Source organism: Trematomus bernacchii, unplaced genomic scaffold (assembly GCF_902827165.1).
Source record: "Trematomus bernacchii unplaced genomic scaffold, fTreBer1.1, whole genome shotgun sequence".
Lineage (NCBI taxonomy): Eukaryota > Metazoa > Chordata > Actinopteri > Perciformes > Nototheniidae > Trematomus > Trematomus bernacchii.
In genome coordinates this window covers 5,653,237-5,677,334 of record NW_022987828.1, presented here as the reverse complement: position 1 = coordinate 5,677,334, position 24,098 = coordinate 5,653,237, and the positions used below count along the sequence as shown (strand labels likewise).

Genomic DNA, 24,098 nt, shown 5'->3' with positions numbered 1-24,098 from the left:
GACCATGGAACCAATTTCCACCTCTCTCCATGTCATAAAATTTGACAATTATCCTGACTTCATTAAAAATGCATAACAGGTTTCACCCGCAATCATGGTTTAATCAGAGGTATGTCTCGCAGGTAAGATGTCAACTGGACCAAGAAATTATTGGAAAAATAGCTGAGATTTATTCCCTGTTACTCTAATGATGCGAGATACAATTTCTGATAGAATAATGTTATGCGATCAGAGAAATGAAAGGAAAATATCGGTTATCCTTTTGGGCATTGGGCTGAAAGCAAGTACAAATGGATTATTGAAAATCATGATGAATTAAGCAATCACGATCAGATGCAAGAAAACAAAGCTCTTTTTGAGAATTCACAGGTTTTCATTCCAAGAAAACACTAAAACAACTGATTAGTTAATATGCTTTGGCCAAGGTTTTATAATCAGCAAAATCACCTAGTGTGTTTGGTTTGGACAAAATTCTGTTTACTTTCAACCCGTATTGCACATGCTTGTACAGGTACTAAGATAAACATCATTTTGACGTCAAATCGAAGGCGGAAAAGAAGATAATGGCGAAGACTGGTTGAATGCTTATACATTCACCAATTCAATGGAGGTGGTTATCTAGGTTTATTTTTTCAGAACATATTGCGGAAAACCAAGTCTGCAAATAAGAAATAGTCATCTGCGATGTGCAGGAGGTAATCTATTTGGATGGAAGTAATAACTTGTGAATGTTGAATGTTCTGTTTTGTTATGGTTCAGATATGCTGAGGAGATTTTCTAGCAGACTCAAGAGGGATGTTTCAAATCAATTTTCTGCATAACTGAGTTCTGAAAAAGATTCAAATTTATATTGAAATAGAAACATGGTCCATTATCATTAAGATCTGAGTGGCAACATATTTCTTTTATAAAAAAATAAAAATGATATGAACAAACATTCATTTTCTTTAACCATTTGAGACTGTGGACTGAAGGAATTGGAACCAAGTAGGCTTCCATAATAATGTTTGATGTAAATATTGGATATATTGGTCAAATGGGATTTAGTAACAGTGCTCAATATTTGAGATTAAACTGCAATAGGGGATGTGATTACGTGGTTTCATTGTTTATCCTATCCATCTATGATTCGTATACCTACTGGGATAGTCAAAGTGAAAAAGGATGTGGCTACATTTGTTTCGTATAGTTTCTTCTATTAGAGGTTTTTTTTTCTTGTAAGATTGTTGAACATCGGCACCAAATGGAAGTCGACCTTGTTTCTAGATTCAAGTTGTTGCTGCAATGTAACTAAATCAAAGTCTTTTCATTTCCGTTTGCCCATTTACCCACCGTAATAACAAGGCATGAGTGTAAAAGTGTTTCTGAATAGCTATTTCATCTCAGCCAGGGTCATGTCTCCAGGACTGAAACTGGTTGGTTGCACACTTTAAACACCAACAAAGGTCTGAATTAGCCACATAATCGCATTGTCTGGACTATTGGGGGGGGTCTAATTGCGTTTCAACTTACCCTCTGAGCAGAAGCACTGATACAGGTCAATGCCGTCCACACACATACCCCCGTTCTGGCAGGGCTTTGAGTCACACTCATTGAGATTTACTTCACATAATGATCCTCCAAACCCTGCAACATATGTAGAGAAAACCCGTTATTGGAATCCTTTGTGCCTGGTTTCATTCCTCAGCCAATTAGGATCAGCATGACTTTGTTTTCACAAACAAAAAGGTGTTTTTCAAAGCCTGTATTGATTCAAAGAGCTTGCTGGGCACATGAAGACTCAGCTCACTGGATCATTTAATCATGTTTAATAAGAGCCAGTCATTGCCCTTCTGATTTATTGCATTAAACAAGCCAGATCCAGTGATTTTTAAGATCAAAGTCAATCTATATACAAAGGGAACCACATAAAACAAATAACATGCATCAGTGAACATGTGTAAATGCACTTACACAGACACCCACACACAGGCCATTAAAGAGAAGAAACATGTCAGCGTTTAAGGCACATTATTGCCGGTGCTACACAGGCTGTTTGTGGGTTAACCTTATCTAACAGAGTATTTGTTTTGTGTTTGCATTGTTTCACACAGTCAGCCAAGGACTAAAGATTAGGGTCCTTGGATGCTCTTTACAATTAGGAATGTGGGGGAAAAAATGAATATAAAGAAACTGTCAGAATAAGCAGTTTTACCTAAAAAACAATACTGTAGGGCAAAACAAAAGCAAGAACAACCAAACAAAAACAGCTGCTGTATTGCCAAAACCTGCAGAATGACAAAAAGTGTCTCATGCCAACTGGGTCTTTTGATGAAACAACAGCTTTTGGAGTTCAAATTATCTAATGGCAAAACTAAAATAAGGCTTGCACTGCAAACTTCTTCATAAATAAATAAATGCTAATGTTAAACAAAGAGATACTGCTGTCAAAAAACACAAAGGTAAGTATTGTCTCTGAAAATCTGCTTTTACCATGTAAAAAAACTGGCAAGAATGTTAATAAAAAGTTAGTACTGTATTTCTAGAATAATTAATACAAACACAACATCTCCTATTTTAAATCGATGAAACATATTAAATTCTAGCAAAGGATTTGGTGTGAGGAATAAATAATGCTAGGTCAGAAAGTTGACAGCGTGGGACAGGAGGGAGGGTATGAGTTACATGTTTTGCAACACATTAGGTTGGCAAGCATGAGATAATATGGATGCCAAGACTGCCGACCTGAAACATCTAGACAAGACAGCTTCTTACAGTTTGCCCTTGAGAAGTGATCTGGGAAAGCAGCTCACCGCAGGGTTGCTTTCATTTACATAAGAAATCACTCACAATCCTTCAATTTGACATCTGCTGAGCATAAGTGCAACAGGAGTAATGAAGTTAGGGTTATTGATTGGGTTACATGAACTTCTATGCAATAGCCATTCATTTGCAAAAAGAGATAGCTGAACTGGAGTGGAGTAGTGTCGACTGAATTATGATCGGGCTGGCAGGAAACATTTTTATCATTTCAAGCACCGTAGCTGTGTCCAGAAATAAGCTGCATGCTTTCCAGTGCATGTACACGCAACTCTTTACTGGTCCTCTGTCACTTACTGCACATATATCCTTGACTTGCAAGAGTCTGAAGCCTGATTACCCCTGGCAAGCTGCGGAGTTCCTAACAGGTCAAGCCTCTTCCTCTTACTCCTGTGTTATCCCTGTCACTTCTGGCAGCTACTGCTGTGATAACACTGTCATCCTCGTGGAGGGGAATCAGCGGGACTTGACTGACGCACAAACAAAATTGTTTCTTTCTGCGGGAGCTGTCAAATTAATCTGCGAAAATCAGCGTAAGATTTCCAAATGGTTATAAAGGCGTGAAAATGTTTTTACCTACTGTGTGATGCAGAAAGACAACTTAACACAGCAAGTACAATAAGCAAGTTTACTTTTTGATTTATAGACAACTAAACATTCACTGAAGCCGCAGTATGTACAGCCACATATTCCTTTTAGTAAAGTGACCTTGAAGCATGACACATTTTATGATTTTGCGCCTGTTAATATACCTTCATGCTAAATTTTACACCCGTTAAAGGTCCTGCTCACCTCTTTTGCACGTGCAAGAAACATTCTGTCCACCCTTGGTCTCACTGCATATTAATGTATGTTCACTGCAGAGTCCAAATGAGCAAAGGTCAATATCCACAGAGCAATCTTTCCCCTTGAACCCTGCAATGAAAAAGGAATTAACAATAAAAAAGGAATTTCAAACAAGTTAAACCTTGGGAAATAAGAAACAAGGAATGAATTCAGAAAACAACAGTTACACACAGTGCACAACATATTTATGTGGCTGCATGTTTTATGAGGGAGAGACACCTTTTCTTTAGCGGATTAATGGGGGTATTGATTTTTCCCCTAGCAATCTACCTGCTATGCAGTATGCTAATTGAGTGAATCATTGACAGAGACCCACCCTACCAAACTGATCTATATCACATTTATCTGCCCCACCAAATGCACGCCTGAATGTCACTGATAGATACCCGTGTCAATATCTATTGTTGTAAATAAAGCACAGGCAGATGGTGAGAGGGATACTCATTACATGTGTTTGTACAAATACAGATGAGTTAAAGGGAGAAGACTAAAATAGATTACTGTGTTTTTTCCACTGATATCACACCTTTAATAAGCTAATGGAGGTCAAGAAAAAAAAATGCAATTTATTGTTATATTCACAGAGGTGGATTGAGGCCGAGAATATCTGATTTGTGGCAGCAAAATACTTCAACAACTAATTTACATGAATAAAGGCTCTAAAGATAATTATAACTCAATTAGGTCACCCTTCTTAGCAACCATCTACTGAATATAACAGATAGAGTAGTTACCAAGTTAGTGTGTTGTATAAATCATGTAGTTTGACGAATAACCATGTGTCTCTCTGCAACAGTTAGTCAATTTATGACCGGTAGAGACTAAACCCATATTTAATGTTCTAATTAATTCTTGAATGAATTTCCTACTTATTTTATCTATTTGTTTCTGTGTTAATTGTTCCTGCTATTGGTTGTGTCAGGGTTTTATGTTGCCGTTGCCTTGTTCTTTTGCTCGCTCTGAATTGCCTGATGGATGTCTGTATAAAATACAAAAAATAACCTCTTGAAATCGTTCGCTTCTAAACATGAAGGATGTATCTATATCTCCTGCGCATTCATCTGTATGCAGCCTGCAAAGTAGGTCTCACTCACTGGCAAAGGAGTGAAATATTTCAAACATCACCTCCTAATGCAAATCCCTTTTATCAAGACTTGAATATACCCACAAGACAGCAGCTATATTAGATTATATACTTCCTGTTATAAGCAGATTTTACATCAACACATCTATCTGGATGCTTGATGACCTTCCTACTACCCTTTTCTCATCATATTATGTATTGCCTGGACTAGTTAATGGACAGCTATTGCCTCCAACAGAGTGTTTCAGAAGTGTTTAATAACCAATTGTGCATGCAATTCACTCTGAGGTTAATGTTGCATGAAGGAATGTCACATTTACAGTGTCACCATCTCCAAATGGGACTCCCTGTTCTATCTCACAGCTACTAGAGGCTCAGCCCAATTCTGCTGCAGAAACAAAAGGTGAGACTTTTCACTTTATTCAAAATGTAGAGTAGTTAGAAGACATACTTTGATGTGTTTTTGAATAAGCCAAGTCCTTATGTAGCCATAGTCAGAGGCTAATGGTTACAGCCGTTGGTCATAACTGTCCCTCGGCTCAGAGAACTGCAGCACATCAGCACATTTAGTCATCTGTATATCACCAACGTTATGTCTGCTTCACTGAGAAACTGAAAATAATGTTTCTGGGTAAAAATCATCACATTCAGTTAAATACAATGGGACTAACTGTTTATATAACCTGGATTTAGCTTGTGTTGCTCATTACCTCAAACCAGAGTTCCTGGCTTTATTCTTTGCAAGTTAGAAAAGTAGATACTGTATATTATATATATATATATATTATGTAGAATTTAATGAAATGTAGGGTGAAGTTGATAGATCATTTAGAGAATTATTAGTTTTCAGTATTGGTTGAAATAGAGAATTGCAACATGCTCCCTTATTTTAAAGCAGCATCACATTCCCCTGGATTATATAGTTAAGGCAAAATGAATAAGTTTGGTTCATAAAGGATTTGGATTAGCCAAATTCAGGTGACAAACGCCAATCTATTTTCCCTTGTGTTGGCTCTAAACTGTGTGTCCCTGTAGCAGTTGAATAACATGTCATAATTACGAAATGTGATTTTAAATTGTGACTAAGTTTAGATGACATGCACATTGTAAGTGTCGCTGCAAAATTACGAATTTAAATGGTGTTAACTTCATGGTCACGAGTCTGATGCATTTTCCAAATAACATAGCTGCGAAGAAACATTAGCATAATGGCCATCACTACAGTGATTGCGTGTTTTGATGCAAATCCAGGTGCATATTAAATATTTGTATTTTTTTGTTACCAAGACAACACATTGGCTGAAAGATCCCTAAAAAAACTGCAAACTGCAAAGAGATACTGTACTGTAGATGCAAACAGTGAACTGTGGTCGGGTGAACAGGTCAGAACTCAGGATGGGAGAACAGTTACAGCCCAGAGTTGCTTCTTTTTGTGTGTGTTTTTGTAGGTCGAAGCAAACAAACCTGACAGACCATGTATCTAATTGAATTTTTGAAAAGATAAAATGAAAAACACCCATCTATAAATCTGTCAATGAAAACAAAGCAGTAATGGAAGCTTTACTGACACATTGGTGTTCTGTTTTGGCCCAAATCGAATTTGAGCATAGGGCAGAAAAACTAATAAGAGCAGATTATTTACAGTGATGCATTTGCTGTGTCCATAATGTTGTAAAAACACACCATGAAACAGGTGCTGCACGTCTTTCAAGGCCGTAAATGTTTAAATGACTTCACCCACATGTTGTTCTGATTTATTGTCCCGTAAAATAACAGGCAACTTCCCTGAGGGAAAGATACCTAAAACAAGATGCACCGTGAAAACCCAACAGCAGAGATATTGTTTCACTACATCACATTTAAACAACTTAAATATGAGCGGAGACTTTCAAAATAATACAAATATAAAAGCTTTCCAGCATTAAAACGTCCATTTCTTGCATCTTTGTGGAATATATTGAGAGCATAATTTAGCAAAACAGAACTAGTTCCCAGTGCCAGAGTGTGTTTTGTGTCTGGTCCACACCTATGTTTTGTGGATTTATATGTGACATATTTGCCTGTACATCATGTTGTGTGGATTCTGGCTGTTTACTATTGAATGTGACAATGTTCTGACTTGTGCAATCAAGTAGTGATTAAGTATTTTATTACCAGAGGGCAGAGCAAAATCAGCTGCAAACTGAGAAAGGCAACACCACCCTCTATTATGGACTGATTATGGATCCTTTTCTGAAAAACATGTTAAGCTTATAGAAATATGTGAATCAGGGTGTCACTTGATGAAAGGGCAATGCTGTGATCTCAGTCTAATTTGAAGACATAAACATGCATTAATGCTTGGCAACATTGAAAACAGGGTTGTTTTCTTCCTGGACAAATTTAACCTTGAATCAAAACAATTGAATGAGAATAAATCACCCCAACCAATAATGTACTACTTCCATTAGCTTCTTAGAGGGCCTTTTCATATTCTTAATACTATTATTTAGCTTTCATTCAAAATTGTGTAACTCGTCCTTCTTGCCTTTGCTATTTTATAGGAGAAAACCTTGAACCATAACATAAATATGTACATGAGAAATAAACAACTCCTACCATACAAATATACAATATGTACAAAAGAAATGCTCAATAATAGACAAGTATTAGGTACTTACCAACAGGACAGTGACAAATATAGTCGTTTATTAGATCCTTGCAAAAGCCTCCATTCAGACAAGGCTGCGACCAGCAGTCATTTACATTCTCTGAGCAGGTCCTTCCTGCAGGACGAGGAGAGAAACAAATAAACTCTAATGTCACAGGGACTACAGTTTAAAATGTGTTTCAACTAATACGTTTTTCTGTCACTGTGGTAATTTCATTATTATTGAGTTGTTAAGCTCTAGTATGTGAATACTATTTCTAAACACATTCAGAACATATGCAGTTCAATTTCTGTTTATTTTCTAAACAAGGAGCGGCATATGGTTTATTGGTGAAAGGGTTTTATTTCATGGGGCAGCTGATTGCCTCTGATTCCATTGGCTCAAAATGTGATTGAATGATTATGTGTTCAGCATGTTGCAGCTTGTATGTATGCAGAAACGGTGTAACCTCAATTGTATTACCCTCTAGGCCAGAGTTAGATAGGGAATTGATTCCTGATTTTACCGACAAATGTAATGCTTCAGTAGGCCTGGCCTCTGGCGATATTTCAGACCTCTTAGTCTGTGAGCTGGAGTGCTCATAGAGAACAAACAGCCTGACGTCCTCAGGCTCTCCTCGTCGCTGTGCACGGCTGTCTACACCAAAGGTCATTGTACCTTTTCCAACAGGACCCCCAGACACTGGCTTGTGCTGTGTTAATGATGTACTGTAGGATACTCTAATCAAGGTAGCTGCTGACTGTAACTCCAGACTAAATATACTGTACTGCACACGCTCGGATGCACAGCCAGATCGTTATGGTAGCCAATAATAATTCATTTAACTGCTTAAACCTTACTGCACCACTTTTCAATGTGGACATTTTCATCACACAAGATTGGCAATATTAACAATCGACAATGTGCCAAATGTCTAAGTTATAGTCAGACTTACTCACAACTCTTGTATTGGTTTAACTATTTACTTGATTTTCATTTGGCATAATGAGATAATATAGAAGGAACTTTTCTTTTTACATGTGCCAACATTAATATAATTCAAATTTTCCATGATATCAACTCAACGTGGATATTTCCCCTGACCACTTATACATATCAAACATCAAGGGAGAAGCTCTACCTTATGGCCAACAATGGCAAGAAAATTCTGATAAACCTGAATTTTTTATATATATTTCTCTCAAACTGTATACAAATATGTCTCTAAAACTTCTTATTCCTGTGAAGGCCTTAAATGGCAACAAAGGTTCTCTCGTTCATTCACAATCATACGGTCTCATACCCTCAAACCCTGGGGGACAGTGGCACCGATAATCACTGATCAGGTCCACACAGGTGGCGCCGCCTGCACATGGGAAGCTGTTGCACTCATTGATGTCCAGTTCACAGAGCGATCCTTCAAATCCAAGCATGCAGCGGCAGGTAAAGTTATACTGCTGGTCTAGGCAAACGCCATGTTCCGAGCATCGATGGCCAACACAGTAATCAATGTCCTCTTCACAGTAGACGCCGGCGTACCCTCTGGGACAAAGGCAGCTAGCAACAGATTAAAGAGAATATCTTAATACTGTATAGAGGTAGAGGAGTTCTTTCAACCCCGAAGGAAGGAAACGGTAAATGTCACAGCTTTTTACAATCATTGACATTCTTGTGTCTGAATGGCCTTGAGACAATCAAGATTTGTACACTCACCTACCTGTAACCATCAATCGCATCCACACAAGTGGCTCCATTTCGACACCAGTGTTGAACACAATCATTGACATTGATACGGCAGTTTTGACCCGACCAACCAGGTGTACAGATGCAGGTGTAGCTTCTGGCATCATTCAACACACAGTGTCCTCCGCTGGCACATGGCTGTTGATAGAAGGGAGAGCTGTTAAGAGACGTGTTGTGAAAAATGATGAAAATATGAAATGACTTCATCTTTTATGGTGATATTTTAGATTGCAGTGCTGTTCAAAAATATAACCATTAGTTTACAATGCAAGCCCTAATCGTTTCTTGCTCCTGGCTGCCTGAAAATGAGCTCCATTACAGCCACATGACACACTCATGAATACTGATCAATGCTTTATACTGGGTACACTCAGTATTCCATGTAGCGTCTACATCATGTCTTACAAGACAAGATCAATGGTCATTGAGGGCTAAACCTCCCAAGAGTTTTCAATAACAAAACAGATACGCCTTCTTGCTGCTACATGTGTGTATATATATAGTGGAGGGGAAACAAAGCGGCTGAGAAGAGCTGGCTTGTGGGAAGGAGGATAATGCAGACATCATGGCATTTCTGTACGGGGGCCAACACAAGGCTTTCTCCACAGTGAGTGATCATCTCCATCTGTCATCTGAAGAGGTTCATCTGTTTTTTTTCAAAAAGCTTTTTTTAACTGCAGAGGGTCGATTCATCTATACCTAAAGAAACCAAGCATTCAAAAATACAGACTTTGCAAATCTCCAGTGGCACTCATCCGCGTCAGGTGGCAGAGGCCTTTTCAGTCCTGTAGATGTGCTCGCCTGCTGCATGCCAAAAGCAGAAGCCCTGACAATCACACAATTCCAGCTTTGTCTGCTTCCACCATGACTGCTTACAAAATCTGGAGGATGTGCTACAACATTCAAAAGTAAAAAGAACCTAAGAAATCTTCAATATACAGTACTGGGAATACATATTTTGTTCAACCCTATAGCCAGTAACAAGGTGTTTTTATAATTAGAGTCAGTGTTTGGTCAGCATCGTTTGGTTAACTACCTTTGTGTTTTAGTTCTGTTATGTTTGACACAGCAACATGTCAAATGCATGAATACAAGTCACAAGAAAGCAGGGAACTCACTCATTAGTCAATCATTTAATACGGCTCTTTTTCCACACCAACATACTGTACAGCTTCAGCACCAGCTGATTGCTGTGTTTATGGATTATTGCCTTTGCTGTCAATCTTCCTGTGGGAGTTATGCTTATTTATATCCCTGTGTATAACAAAGGATTATCCCACATTTTAGAAATAAGATACTGAAATCATTTTGGATACCTTCGCACTGAAGTCCTCAATGTTATTTCTGAGTTCTGACTGACAGTTTGCAGTTATTTTGAAGGTTACTATAAATAACTATAAGTATTCCTACTTTCTTAAAGTTAGCAGTAAAAGACAGAGCTTTCTGCATTTATATTCAATCCGTTGGATTAAGTTCTTAGGCCAATGGGCCTAACTGCTCACCTAAAAATGAGTCCATAATTTAAGATGACCCTGACCAGACATTAATGTGATCGTTCTATCATGTGCGTTATGTGTTCTTTTGTGACACAAATCATCAAAGAGAGTGCCGCAAGTCCTTTTAATACAAATTACATAAAAAGTCATCATTATTTTGCTTGTCATGGTTCCCTGCTGTTTGCTGCACTGCTGTTGAGAAGACAATGACATTGCTGCAAGAGATATAAACAGAACATTTGGGAGCTCTTTAAACATGTACAGAACTTAAGAGGAACACTTAACAAAACAGCAAATGAGAACAAATAGACCGTTAAAATGTTTTACCCACTTGAAGGGTTTGAGGGCAGGGAATGCGGCAGGTATATTCAAGGCCACCTGGGAGATCCAAACACTCTGTCTTTGGTGGACATGTGATGTTGGGTAGGGAACAGGCATCTATGTCAACTTCACAGTTTCTTCCCAGAAATCCTGAAATAAAAAAATGAATAACAGTAAATGTGACTCATGTAATACTTGACTAGACCCACTGCACACCCTTTGTTATTAATGTCACTCTACCAGGTCAGCCCTTGTCTATGTCTGATAAAAAAGGCACATTTTTGGTTGAGTGCAGGATGTATCCTGTTTTGAAGCATATTGGATGAGGTAGAGTGCTTCCCTGGTTTTGTATATAACTTAAGCCTCAATTAAATAGTTAAAGAACACATATTATGCCCAATTTCAGTTTCATACTTTTTTTTCCGTCTGATAAACCTGTATTTACCCTGTGTCAATCTCTTTACGGCCCTTCTCCTAAAAAAAGCTAAAATGGAGATCTCAAGACTTGAATGGAGATAATCAGATGAAGGATGATATATTAAAATGAACATGCCAGGTATGAATAGTTTGTTGTATCCCATGTTTTCTGACCTATAGTAGGCGACCCACAAAAACTGAATTGGGTGTCTTTTTTTAAAGCTTGTGGGTTGGTAGGAATTCCAGATAATTAAATCATGTGCACAAGCACAGAAAAGTCTGTTTTTCATGATATGTCACCTTATTCCACCCTGATTATTTAATCAAACCTGCTCCTTGAGCTTTTTAATGTTAGACTCATTATGTAACCATTATCAGATTTAAAAAAGGGTTAGTTCAAAAACAAAACAGACACTTTTTATGAAAGACAGATCTTATTCAGGTGGTTTAATTTGAAATAGTTAAATGGATACCTAAATTAACATATCCTAAATATGTAAGCTTTAGGAGATTGTAGTGTGTGCATGCAACATTGAGTTGGTAATATATTCAAGGGGAGGTAGTGCTTGGAAAAAAGAAAGCGGCCAAAAACAAATAATTCCACACATTTTAAGACTTTGCTCGGTACTGGGGTCCGGCACTCACCAGACAATTGTCTTTATTGTAAAACTGACTTCACCCTGAGAAGATGAAGCAGATGAGGCATAGGTTTGCTGAGATAACAGATGGGATTTAGTAGCAAGGCTGGAAAGCCAGGACGTGCCCTGAGGAATTTTGTTACCATGGATCTGTGGCCACATCTAGTAGCAGTTTACTTAGTGAGTTAGGGATTCATGATCAGGGATTACGGCTGGCTGCATAGACATCTTCAGAGGCAGCTAAAAAGAGCAACCGATGGTCGTGTCTGAAAAATATCTATCCCGTGTTTAAGAGCAAATATCAGTGTCAACTCAGTAGCCAAACAACACTTTATACTCGCTGCATAATCGTTGTAGGCTTACTGTTGATATTAATAGTAAGAGGGTAAATACAGTCATTGTAGGAACATGTGTAATGTGAAAATAAATCTAGTATGAGCACAGTAACTGAAAATCAAAAAAAGCGGCAGAAGACCGACTTGATGTTTTACGCCAAAGATTTATTGGAGCTCGTCCAAGGAGAGCAACACAGGTGGATTACAAAGCTGTAGTCACGGTGTACGCTGCCATCTATTGTGAAGCTTCGCCTTTCTCTCTGGGTATTTATATTATGCTGAATGCATTACATAAGATCCAACTAATATGGCTATTATCTGCAAATCTAGGCAGGTGGCATAACACCAATGGGCCATAAATACCAAAACATGGTTACCTGAAGATTACCGAAATGAAACTAAGAAACCTGATGCTTGAATAAAGGGATTAATAATTCCCGTAGTAAAATGTATGTTGCTAAATAAAGTGACAGGCCAATGTGTATGGGAACAGTCCTGATATGTGCACTGAGCAGGTGTAATGGGGGCGGCACATAAGGACTGTTGAGCCGTCTGGGGTACAATGGGTCTAATTCAACTTGACATCTGTGATGGGAGGTTCCAATTCAATAACCTGAATGACATAGCCATCAGCCAAAGCGTCATTCCTCGAACATCACAGCCAGATTAACACATAGGCGTTCACCCAAAAAGCACAAGGGAAAGTCATGTGATGTATTCGTATAAATTGTAAAATCCAAATTTAAAAATGTATATATTTATTTGTAACACTGATCCGAAGGAAATGGAATGCATTTATATTGTACTTTTCTAGTCTTTGCGAGGCTTCAAAGTGCTTTTCCATATACGAGTCAACGATAACCCAATTACACCCTTTCACACAGAGGCTGCCACACACGGTGCCACCTGCTGAGGTGTGCTATCATCTACACACCGTTGGCTATGCCATTGGGAGCAATTTGGGGTTAAGTTTATTCCCTGGGGATAAATTGTCCTGTTGACTGCAGGGGCTGGGAATTGAACTCCCCGACCTTCCGATTAGACCACTCCACCTCACAGCCACAGCTTTCTCAAAGACGAAGATAACAATTGTTAACCGGTGATGTAAGCTTTTTGTGATTTTCTTTTTACAGGAAATTCCCCATTGCCTTTAAAGAAGGACTTTTATCATAACAAGTGCTTATGACATGAGGTTTCCATGATATTGTTGCATTGCTGTCTTTAAAATTGAAGGCCTTCAAAATAGTTTGCAAGTTCTCCCTGTGTCGGAAAAGGTTTCCTCCCTATGTCAGTGAAGTGATCTAGAAACTCGTGATTCCCTGTAGGAATGACTTTGTTTTTCTGTCTGTGTTTTTGCCCTGAGATCGACTGGCAACCTGTCCAGGGAGTGCCCTACGTCTTGCCCGATGCAAGAGCATCCATGCCCTCACAACCGTGAGCAGGCAGATAAATTGATGCATGGATGGATGGTTGACTCCTTGAGCTATCATTCACAATCTTTGGAACTATGGAGAATTGCGCCCCAGACACTTCAAGGGCTGACACAATTCATCAGCTGATGAAAATACCAAGCCACCTCTGAATGTCACCTCAAATAGAGACTCTAATGTGGCTTGCATCAGCAGCTGATGAGGCGAACAGCCTCTACAACCCATGTGTCATTAACACTGATATTGTCCTTTAATGTTTGATTTAACAAGAGTGAACAAACAAAATGTTTCATTACCATCAATGTTACATTTCCCTAAAGAGCCAACAAATCTTTCCTGAGAATGGCTAAAAATAACAGCTTCAGAATCTTGTGAGAATAACTTCATCTGGCCACTAAGACGCTGTGCCCACACTGCAGTGAAATGTTCCAGGAAAGTGGGCAAGAGCAACTGCCAGACAAACTAACTGTGCCCTGCCAGCAACACCAAGCTCCCCGAGTGGTCCATCAGTTAACGTTCAGTGAATGTAAATTCAGACTCGGTAAGCAATTACAGGAAAGTGTTATTAATGGGAGTGTCATAATATAATATTATGACACTCCCTTTAATATATTTGCACAATTTGGTTGCATTATAGAGTTTTGGCAATGAGCTTGGTGATTTTTTCTCCGCTGTTCATCACAGGCCAAGGCTGTACACTGATACTGTGAATAATGTGACAAAGTCTCTGGCTCTGGCTTGCTGCCTCTGGAAGGCACAATAGAGCATGTTGAGACCAGTGAGAGACCTTTCATAATGGGTTTTATTCAACTTGTGGTTTTAAAATAAAAATAAATGTAAAGGCTTTAATGAAATGTACTGAAAATGTGTTAGATTTAATATATTCCTTTTACTAGAATGTCATGGGAAGATGTTCTTCTGACTATGGAAAAAAGTTGTTGCTAAAAGCATGTAAACAAGCCAATGTGAGAGGGCGTTCACATGAAATTTCATTGGGAAACAAATCTGTCTGATTATTCCCCCACCACATGAATGCACCACAAATCTCATATCCAAAACATTAAAGAAAATAAATTGGTTAATAGTTTGTTTATCTGCCCTATCATTTGGATCAACATTTTATGTGTTGCTCTTTGAAAAATGCAACACTCTTCTACTAAATGTTTCATTAAAATTGGGCAAAATATATCTTATTTTGTGGAGGTTATGGAAAAATAACCCAAGAATAGAAACAGGTTTTTAATTAAAAAGGGTAAAAGTAAGAAGTGTGATTCACATAAGGAATTATATCATGCTGACTTCTCTATCTTAACTTCTTCAGGCAGGAAGTACAGCCTAGGGTCCCCGCTGGCAAGGACTAATCGTTGTTAGTTTAGTACTCTGAGATGGCTAAGGCCACATCCACTGCACACAAGGGGTGTTTCTTAATGTCGAGGACACTTCCTTGGTAGGACATGTCTTCTGAGTCAGGTCCTTCAGAAGCGAGGCAAGAATCCTTCCTAGCCTCGGAAAACGAAGAATGGTGGAACAGGCTAACAGGTGTGCAGGTGTGCAGGTGTGCGTCATATGCGAGGCCCCGCCTTGAATGGAGCGCGAATTCCATCAAAGATTTTGGAAATTGGTCCGTGCGCAAAGCATTGTGGGGATTTTAAGACTGCGGAGGATACACATGTGCAGCCTCGAAATTTCCCGCAACGAAGGACGCAGGCCTCGGTAGAATTCCAAGGATCCTGGACATTGGAACAGTCCTTCGGCGGAACTCGATGACGTCGAGCATCCTTTAAATAGTGGCTCTGGAGGAGCCTTCCTCGACATTGAGAAACACCCAAGGTCTGCGGCACGGCCTGCTATCACAGCTGATACGGATATCACTTAATTGTCATTACAAAGCCCTCGTTTTGAGAACAGCCCAACCTACCTGCAGGACATTGGCATTGGTGGTGTCCTAACAAGTCAGAGCATGTGCCATTGTGCTGACAGGGACTGGAGTCACACTCGTTGATCTCAGTCTCACAGTTCGTTCCTGAAAAAAAAGAAAAGAGGTAAAAAAACGTTTTAATTAGTTGAATTTGTATCGGATAACCCTTTTCACAAAGAGCTATTTTTGACTGATAACATATTGCATATTTCAAATATTACTGTGCCAAATGCCCCTTTTTCCTGTATGAATAGAAGATAGAAACATGTACTGACCATATTTAATAAGCAATTGTTCGCCAAACACAGTTATATTTCCTGTAACACCTTCCTTTTCTTTTTCAGGGGCTCATCATCTGAGTCCTCAAGGGCCTTACTAAAGGAATGTTCTGCGGCCTAATTATTGTTTAAGAGTAGGCGTTGCATAAAGGCTGAAAACCAGGGAGAACAGCTACTTTGGCTCTGTCCAACAAATACTAAGAAACCAGCCTACCAACAACAGCAATAAGCACTAACATACAGTAGCTTATTTGTATAATCAATGCAAGTGTCATTACAGCAAATACACTGGGGTTAGATGTCTCTTGACCTCTTGACTAGGAATACAGACGACCTGCAGTCTTTAAATCACTCCAACGTTGATATGTGTTGGTAAGCATAAATAAATATATAAATAAATATGTGTGTGTATATTTATAGCCATTTCCACGGCCTGCAACTAATTGGCAGCAGATTAACTGTTTGCATACAGATACTAGAGTAGTATAAATTGTACTCACAATACTTCTCTACACAAAGGGAAAAACTTATTTCCACAAATGTTGCTTTAAGAAAAGCCTCCAACAGCTTGAGCCCCACTTCACCTGAAACAATAATTAGGCTGCAAACATTCCTTTAATAAGATGCTGTATAGGATTCAGGCGGTGAGCTGCTGGAATTGGAAAGAGAAAGATGTGATTGGACAGGCTCACTTTCTTGTTAAAAAAAATAAACACTTAATAACGAGCTCTGTCCCGGCTGAAGAGAGCAGAAGAGCTGGGGGATTGCAGGTTGCTTGATGGGAGATTTGTTTTGTGCTCAGCTGCCTCAGCAGCTGCTAGTTCTACCGCTGTGGTTGGGGGTGGGTGTCTTCCAGCGCAGGTTATTCATTTTAAGTGTCCTATCATCAATAACAGCGCAGCAATGACATGTAGCGAAAGTCCCTTCTTGACAGCGGCAACCTCATGCTACAGCACAAACACCATGATTGATATCATCTGCACGGCGGTTGCTACAGGTCATTATATTCAAAATATGCCATGCTGTGCCGCAGAATATTATACAAATTTGTCCTACTAAAATCTGAGAAACGCCCACCCTCACTGATGGCTGTGAATTAATTCAATTATGCAGTGTCGTAGGCTTTTTTCATGAATTTTCAATTATATGATATATGGTGATTTATAAAATGTTTGTACTGCAATGTCTTATCAGTGATGAGGAACAGTGATGTTGAAACTCAATATAAATTAAATATAATTTTAATTAAATTCAAGCAAAACACTTTTTGCCTTTTTGGACAATCATTATTTACCTGTATGTTCCTTAAAGTCTATAGATACTAATTGGCAAGTTAACATTTAAATAAAAAACAATTGTGCCGTCCAGGTAAAGAAACACAGGTTTCACTATTTGTCTTTTAATAAAACTCCTGGATCTTTGGTGGATTCTAAACATACATTAACCTGGATGCTTAGTTTATAGTTTACATAATACAAAAATATAGTGAATTTGAATGAGACTATCAAAATATATGCCAGCAGTTGTTGTTCGGTGAAAAACAAAGCCTTTTAAAATGAAAACCGAATGCCTGGGTTTGAGTAATGTTTCCTGAGTTATGATCAATGATAAGAGTACGGTGGGGTTTCTGGGCAAAGCTTCAAATTAAATTGGCCTTTCTATGCTGCATGGCAAGACATTCTAAAGCAAAAATCCCAAGATGCCAGAAAATGATGAATTCTATCAGTCACTAAGACCTGCCATGGTGTAAGAGACAATTTTCCATTACTGAAGTGGCAACAGATTTCAGCTTTGAACAGAGGGGAAAAAAGTGTGTTCATGTAGTGCTATGTAAGGGCTTATCTGACTGACAGGTCAGTGTGTCAGGACTTTAAGCTAGATTGGGAAATACGCTATAGGCCAAAACCTGAGTGCACTGGAGAAGGAAAGAAAATACATTCACCGGTTGCTTAAGCAATGAAACAATACTGTGGGGTACAATTGTTAACCCTATATAGTATTAACAATGTTCAGCAAGGATTAACATCTTTATTTATTGTTTTAATAATACATTTATTATAGAGAATGTAACAAAATCTAAATAGGGATGATGCTCATGAGCCTCTTATGATATAGTGTCTGACATTTATGATTTTATTCCTAAGGCATAATTTACAGTTAATTCAAGCAATGCTAGAAACATGATATTATTATGGAATTAAATAACATAGCTGTAAATCCGATAAAATATTCACCTCTCCTATATGGGGTATCTGCTGCAAACATGATCACAGAAGCATATACTGTAGCTTATTTATAAGTATGTTCGGAAATTCTGTGTTGTGTTTATACTGTATTTGTCTCCACATGGGAGGTGTCAAAGCACTTGTGAAAATCAAACATGATGTTGTCTGTTTTCGATACATTTGTTGCATCTTTTTAAACCAAATGAAAAGAGATAGGCTTTTTCTTCTTAAATTCATACTCTGTAACAACAACCTCTTTTGTTTTTGTGTCTCTCCCTTGTTCCCCTTGTCTTTTTTTTTAACAGTTGTCAGTGATAGCTTAACAACTTTCGGAAATGTTCCGAGCTGGCAGCTAATTAGTAAGCAGTTTGCCAGAGTACTTAAATGCAATCAGCAGCAGGCCTTAGAAATGTCAAGCAGGCAAGGCGACTGGTAAATAAACTTCAAGGTTAAAAAAAATTAAAAAATCCTTCATCACAGAATTGGCTTTGCTTTAAAATCTGTGGTTGGCTTGTGATTTGAAAATCACAAGCCAACCACAGACTTTTTGGCATGAACATTTGTGCAAATTATTTGTTTCAATTAATTTGCACTTCAAACACATTCAGTTGGTTGTAGTTGCTAGTTTTGGTTCTTCCCTGGTTGGGTTTAGACAATGTTTACAGCTAGTGTTTACTGCTGATAATATAAAAGAGTTGCTCAGTGGGGGAAGTTGTTCCTTGTCCACCTCCTAAAGGGGGCCAGAGGTCAACATTTTGTAATGCAGCAGCAACACATAAGCTGCTTTGGAGCAGTTGCTTGCTAACATGGGGGTTTAAACCAAAAGCTGCCTCCCTTCTAACTATGGTGCTCAGCTGAGCCATCTGCAAGCAATGTAGAGTAATTGGTGTCTTTGAGTGATCCATGTGACCCCCTGTCTCAATAACAAATTGCTCTCAAGTGAGACATCACTATTGTGTTACAAGGTAACAAACATTTACTAGGGGACAGTTCAAGATTGCTTTATGCTAGCTGTAAAGATATTAGAAAAACTGACTTCATAAAATTGAATGAACTCATAAAGAGTCTTTGCTTTAAAAGCAAATGTATGCTTGAAATCTTTATTATTCTGTCTTTGTTTAGATACTGTGGCATCAGTGCATGGTACTACTCTTATTGTGTTCATTTGAATTAAATTGGACCTATAGAAATATACTGTAGGGTTAGAAAAGCTCCATTTGGAGAAATTACATTTTTTATATGAATTAAAAAAAGTCCCAAATTGGAATTAATAAAGTATATCTAATCTAATGTGAAACATTGAATTAAACACGAAGAAGTCTGCTGATCTTTTATTTGAATCTTATTAACAATAATACATTACATTATTATCAGTATTTATTTTACCTAAGTTGTGGACTTTTGATTATTTACATGACTTGTGTGTACTGTATATTTGAAAAAACTTTAACCTTTTGCACTTTAAAACACAAGCAAAAGACAATGAAGAAACTTTTATAATTGATGGATCAATCTCAGGGTCGAATGTCTTTCATGAGTCTGCAGAATCACAGGCTGCAGCCACACGAGGACAATAACGGAAATTAAACGAAATCGTTATCAAAAAAGTATTCCGTCCACACGCAATAGGCACAAGAAACGTGTCCGTCCACACGAGACAGCTCGAACCGCTGGAGACGCTGTAGTACATATGCCGGGCCTGTAAATGGGGCTGTACTTCTGCCACAAAATACACCAAAAGCAGCGAAGAAGACTTCTCCCGCATGCAGGGTTGCCCTTCTGTTTATTCTCCGCGCTGGATTTAGCAGCAGAGGTGGGGTTTCGCCGGTCAACATGTCCGTTAAAGTTGAAATCTTCCGGACAAAATTAGAAAAGTGCCGGTCAAAGGTCTTCTTTGTTATTTATTGAGCTTTAAAACAAATGAATAACGACTCTATATAATAATATAAGAATAATACACAGAGGACGGAGCCTCTCTTTTCCCCCCCCTCTCCTGACAGCCCGTCAGTATCCGTGGTCTCATGCAGCTGGCTGATCCAGTAATGAGTGACCCGACAGTGAAAATAAACATATTTATAACTAGTTTAGGTAGTTTGAGAGGTAATTAAAATAGCTAAGGGTGATGATCTAACTTGAAGTGTGTGTTTTGTTCCGCTCATCGCTCCATCACAGCGGGCGGAGCTGCAGGTTATCATGCAGAGCTGCGTGTCTCCTCTCCTGTCCGATTAGACTTCACTCGCGTTTATGTCCATATCGATCAAATCTAGCTGGAAGCTCCTGCTGGGTACACTGTCCTGCGAGATACCGGGACCTGGCTCGAAACACTGGGGCTATTGCGTCATCGTTATCAGGAAATGATCGTTATAGGGCGTTATAGCCATTTGGCCCCCCAGAGCGTTTCGTCCGCAGATCTACCCACCTTGGGACCCATTATCGTTATCGTTATCTGCGTTTCCCTGTCGGCCTCGTGTGACCGAACCGTCTATCTGATAGAGAACTGTAGCGGATACGACCGTTATCGTCCTCGTGTGGCTGCAGCTACAGTCTTAAAATATTCAGAAAATGAATGCCTTCACCAACTGTGTTGGATGTCTGCCTCACATATTTGCATAAGATACATTTCATTCAGTAAACATGATGTTTACATAGCACCAAATGTCAAAACAGAACTCAAACCTCTGCCAACAGCATTTTAATGTCAAGCTATACCAGTTCCACGTCAGATTTTCCCCAAACATCTATCAGTCCTTCCTTGCCTGAAGACCAACATTGCCACACGTTTTTTTACAAATTGATCCACATTTTGAGATATCCTCCCAAGAGACAGACGGACCGACGGATGGAAAGAGGCAACAAAAACAGATAAAAAAGCAAAGTTATCTCACCTGTGAAGCCGTGGGGGCACTTGCAGGTGTATCGTGGAGGAGAGGATGGCTGACTTGTTGTGATGCATGTGGCTCCATTCAAACAGCTGTTTGGTTTTATCAGGCAGGCATCGCCTACATATTGACAAAACTCTCCAATCCATCCTGGGGCACAAACACACTGCAGGAAAACAACACACTATTTGTTTGGGTATGTTAGAGCAGAGATTTGTTTTCCATTGTTTTTTCTTCTTCTACCTGAGCACACTGGATTTCAAATTAAACAATGGCCATGAGGAATAAGTTGTTGACTCTGTTTTAAGGACGTTTGGTGGGTGAAAAGTATAGAAATGTAGTTTATTTTCACCCTTGAGCTGCATGAATTACAAAGAAAACATTTTGCAGTGTTCATCTGATGGGGTTGTAAACATCAGGGGCAGTTTAGACAAACTGACATTTTTGTTTGAGTTATGGTTTAAGTGGCTTTGATGTTCAGGTGTTGTCTTTTGAATTTGTATTTGGGTGAACTGACCCTTTTTTTGCTAGAAATTTGCACTTTGCCCTAAGACATGTTTACGTTTGGTTTGCTGGAGTACAAATGCAAAGCATACAGTAGCAGTCAAAATACAAATCCAAAAGAACTGTTCTACACTATATTTACAAATATTAAATCCATTTGATCCAAACTCTGGTTTTATTCTGTCTGTAAAGAGCCTCTCTATTACCGAGCAAATAAATGAGCATGCTGCATTTAATGAACTACCCAATGGTTTTTCATACCCAAAGGTAAAATCACTTCAGAAATATAAATAAAACACAAAAACATAAAAATTAAAAAATGGCCTATGTGCAGCGAACATAATTGTTTTGCTTTTGTCCGACCCTGGTTTAAGGAGCACCAATAGGCAGTGCTGAAAAGTGCTTTACTGTAGATGAGGAACATTCTCAATAGCCTAATGGAACAAGACTGATGGGGAATCATTAGGAGCAGTCTCAGGTGTTGTAAAAAACACAGACATTGGAGGAGACTGAGCAATAGAAAGGCAAATTAGACCAGAAGCTGTCTGTTGGAGCAATACGTCTACATACTCACAGTGATCAATGGGTACGAATTGGATTACTGCTGTCTGGAGATATTTTCTATTAGTGAAGTTATTCTCTTTGTTTTTCTCAGAGGCAATAAATAGACCATTTCTATCCTTGTGAAATCTGTAGTTTACATTTGTATTTAATTAAAGAGAAAAAAAATCATAACATAGTAGCTGCCGGTTAGCATTTGCCAGTAAATCCTCTAATTTAAGGATAGCATCTAGAAAAGAATATCACTTTATACATTATATACGCTATGTCCCTCTATCTTTATTTTGTATTTGTCTTACTGTGTAAAGCACTTTGGGATGCATCTCCATGAAAGGTGCAATATAAATACATTATTATCAAATAAAAACACACATAAACCTTGATTTTAACATATGGCTAACTAACTAAATACATATGTGCTGCAGTTTGAATCACATCTCTGCTTATCAATGTGTTCACTTCATGGTCATACTGTTTTTTGGTGCAGCATGAGTCATATTGTGCGGCCTACAGAGTATTTCATTTAGACTGTAACATTGAATTACTTACCTTATACCTGCCAATTACACTCAAGCACAATCCCTCATTCAGGCAGTTGATATTGAGCAGCGTGCAGTAGTCAATTATTTCTTCACAATTCTTCCCGGAAAACCCACTCAGACATCTGTTAAGAGGAGGTCAGTGTCATCGGATCAATTCAGCCAAAGCCTTTAACACTAACAAGCCATATGTGTTTCTTCTACAAGATTTATTGGGCCATAATTTTGTTTTCTACATGACCTGTTTGTGATACAAACGTGGGTGATTTATTAACTGCAAATAGTTTATTTATTTTGTATGACCTGGATGGCCAAAAACAGTGGAGTTCGGATATCAACACAAATTAACACGAAAATAAATTATAAATAACAGATTATACTTCGCTACAGCTGAAGAAATCCCCCTTCATATTTTGCTGATACTGTCTTATATAGAAAATGCACCCATAACTTGATTTACATTCTTGTAACTTTAATACAGTGTTTCTTTGATTTGTATTATATTTAAGAGAATAAAGAGTGGTTATAATGAAGAAAAACACAATTGTCACATTTATTCTTTTGGAGACACCATCACAATTTGTGTGACAATATAAAACGAATTAGTCTGTGATCTTTTACAGTATAATGTCTGGATTTAAAAGACATCAAATGCGGAAACCTCAAAAGAATAGTTAAATTAAATAACCAAAAACATGTCTAACTTGTCTGTAAGAAAATGTGGACCAATGTTAGTTTTTTATTTAAAGGTGAAGATGTCATTATACTTTATACATATTTGGTGTGCAAGTCGGTATTAGGCTCCAAAAAGGTGTAGGATTGATAAAAGATAACAGCTGTCATGTTAAGGTTAACGAAGCATCCAGCGTATGAGTGTGGTTCTGAAGTCTTTTTTATTAATGTTAGAGGAAAATGACATGGAGAAATAAGCTACACCGGCTCTGCAGACAATACTGTGAGTGAGATCAATTCATTGTATGTTGTGGTCTTCACATAAGATACATTAACAATAAGCCAACATTAAGGCTTAAAGGTAGGGTAGGTAAGTTTGAGAAACCGGCTCGAGATCGCTAGAATTTGAAAATACACAACCGGAGAAAATCTGCCACTTCCTTAGAGAGCCCCTCCTCCAACACACACGAACGCGCACATGACCAATGAGGGCACGAGATAAGTTTGTGCACAGATGGAAGGCTGACAGGCAGGTAGGCCATCCAGTTATTTTAGCCGGGCCGGCTAAAATGATTGGTCGTGCTTTTTACAGTATTACGGCTTCCACAGATGACATTTTTTTATGGATTTTTTGTCAAAGCACTTCAGATATTCATTGCTATCGGGATGTTAAGAGCATTCCATGGAATATAACAAAAAGTGTATCTCGAGCCGGTTTCTCAAAATTACCTACCCTACCTTTAAGGTCTGCCAGAAAGGTTTGTTATAGTCCTAAAGCTCTTA

At 38.5% G+C, this 24,098-nt stretch overlaps 1 protein-coding gene across 1 annotated transcript in view; it reads right to left on the bottom strand.

The window, feature by feature from the left end:
* eys (eyes shut homolog) overlaps positions 1-24,098 on the bottom strand; it is a 149,361-nt gene that overhangs the window by 115,331 nt on the left and 9,932 nt on the right. Inside the window, exons 5-13 of the mRNA XM_034152200.1 lie at positions 22,654-22,768; positions 21,046-21,205; positions 15,658-15,762; positions 10,930-11,069; positions 9,077-9,240; positions 8,663-8,916; positions 7,390-7,494; positions 3,592-3,714; positions 1,513-1,626 (exon numbers count right to left, since the gene is read on the bottom strand). Coding sequence (XP_034008091.1) covers positions 1,513-1,626; positions 3,592-3,714; positions 7,390-7,494; positions 8,663-8,916; positions 9,077-9,240; positions 10,930-11,069; positions 15,658-15,762; positions 21,046-21,205; positions 22,654-22,768 — 1,280 coding nt within the window. The remainder of the gene's footprint in view (positions 1-1,512; positions 1,627-3,591; positions 3,715-7,389; positions 7,495-8,662; positions 8,917-9,076; positions 9,241-10,929; positions 11,070-15,657; positions 15,763-21,045; positions 21,206-22,653; positions 22,769-24,098) is intronic.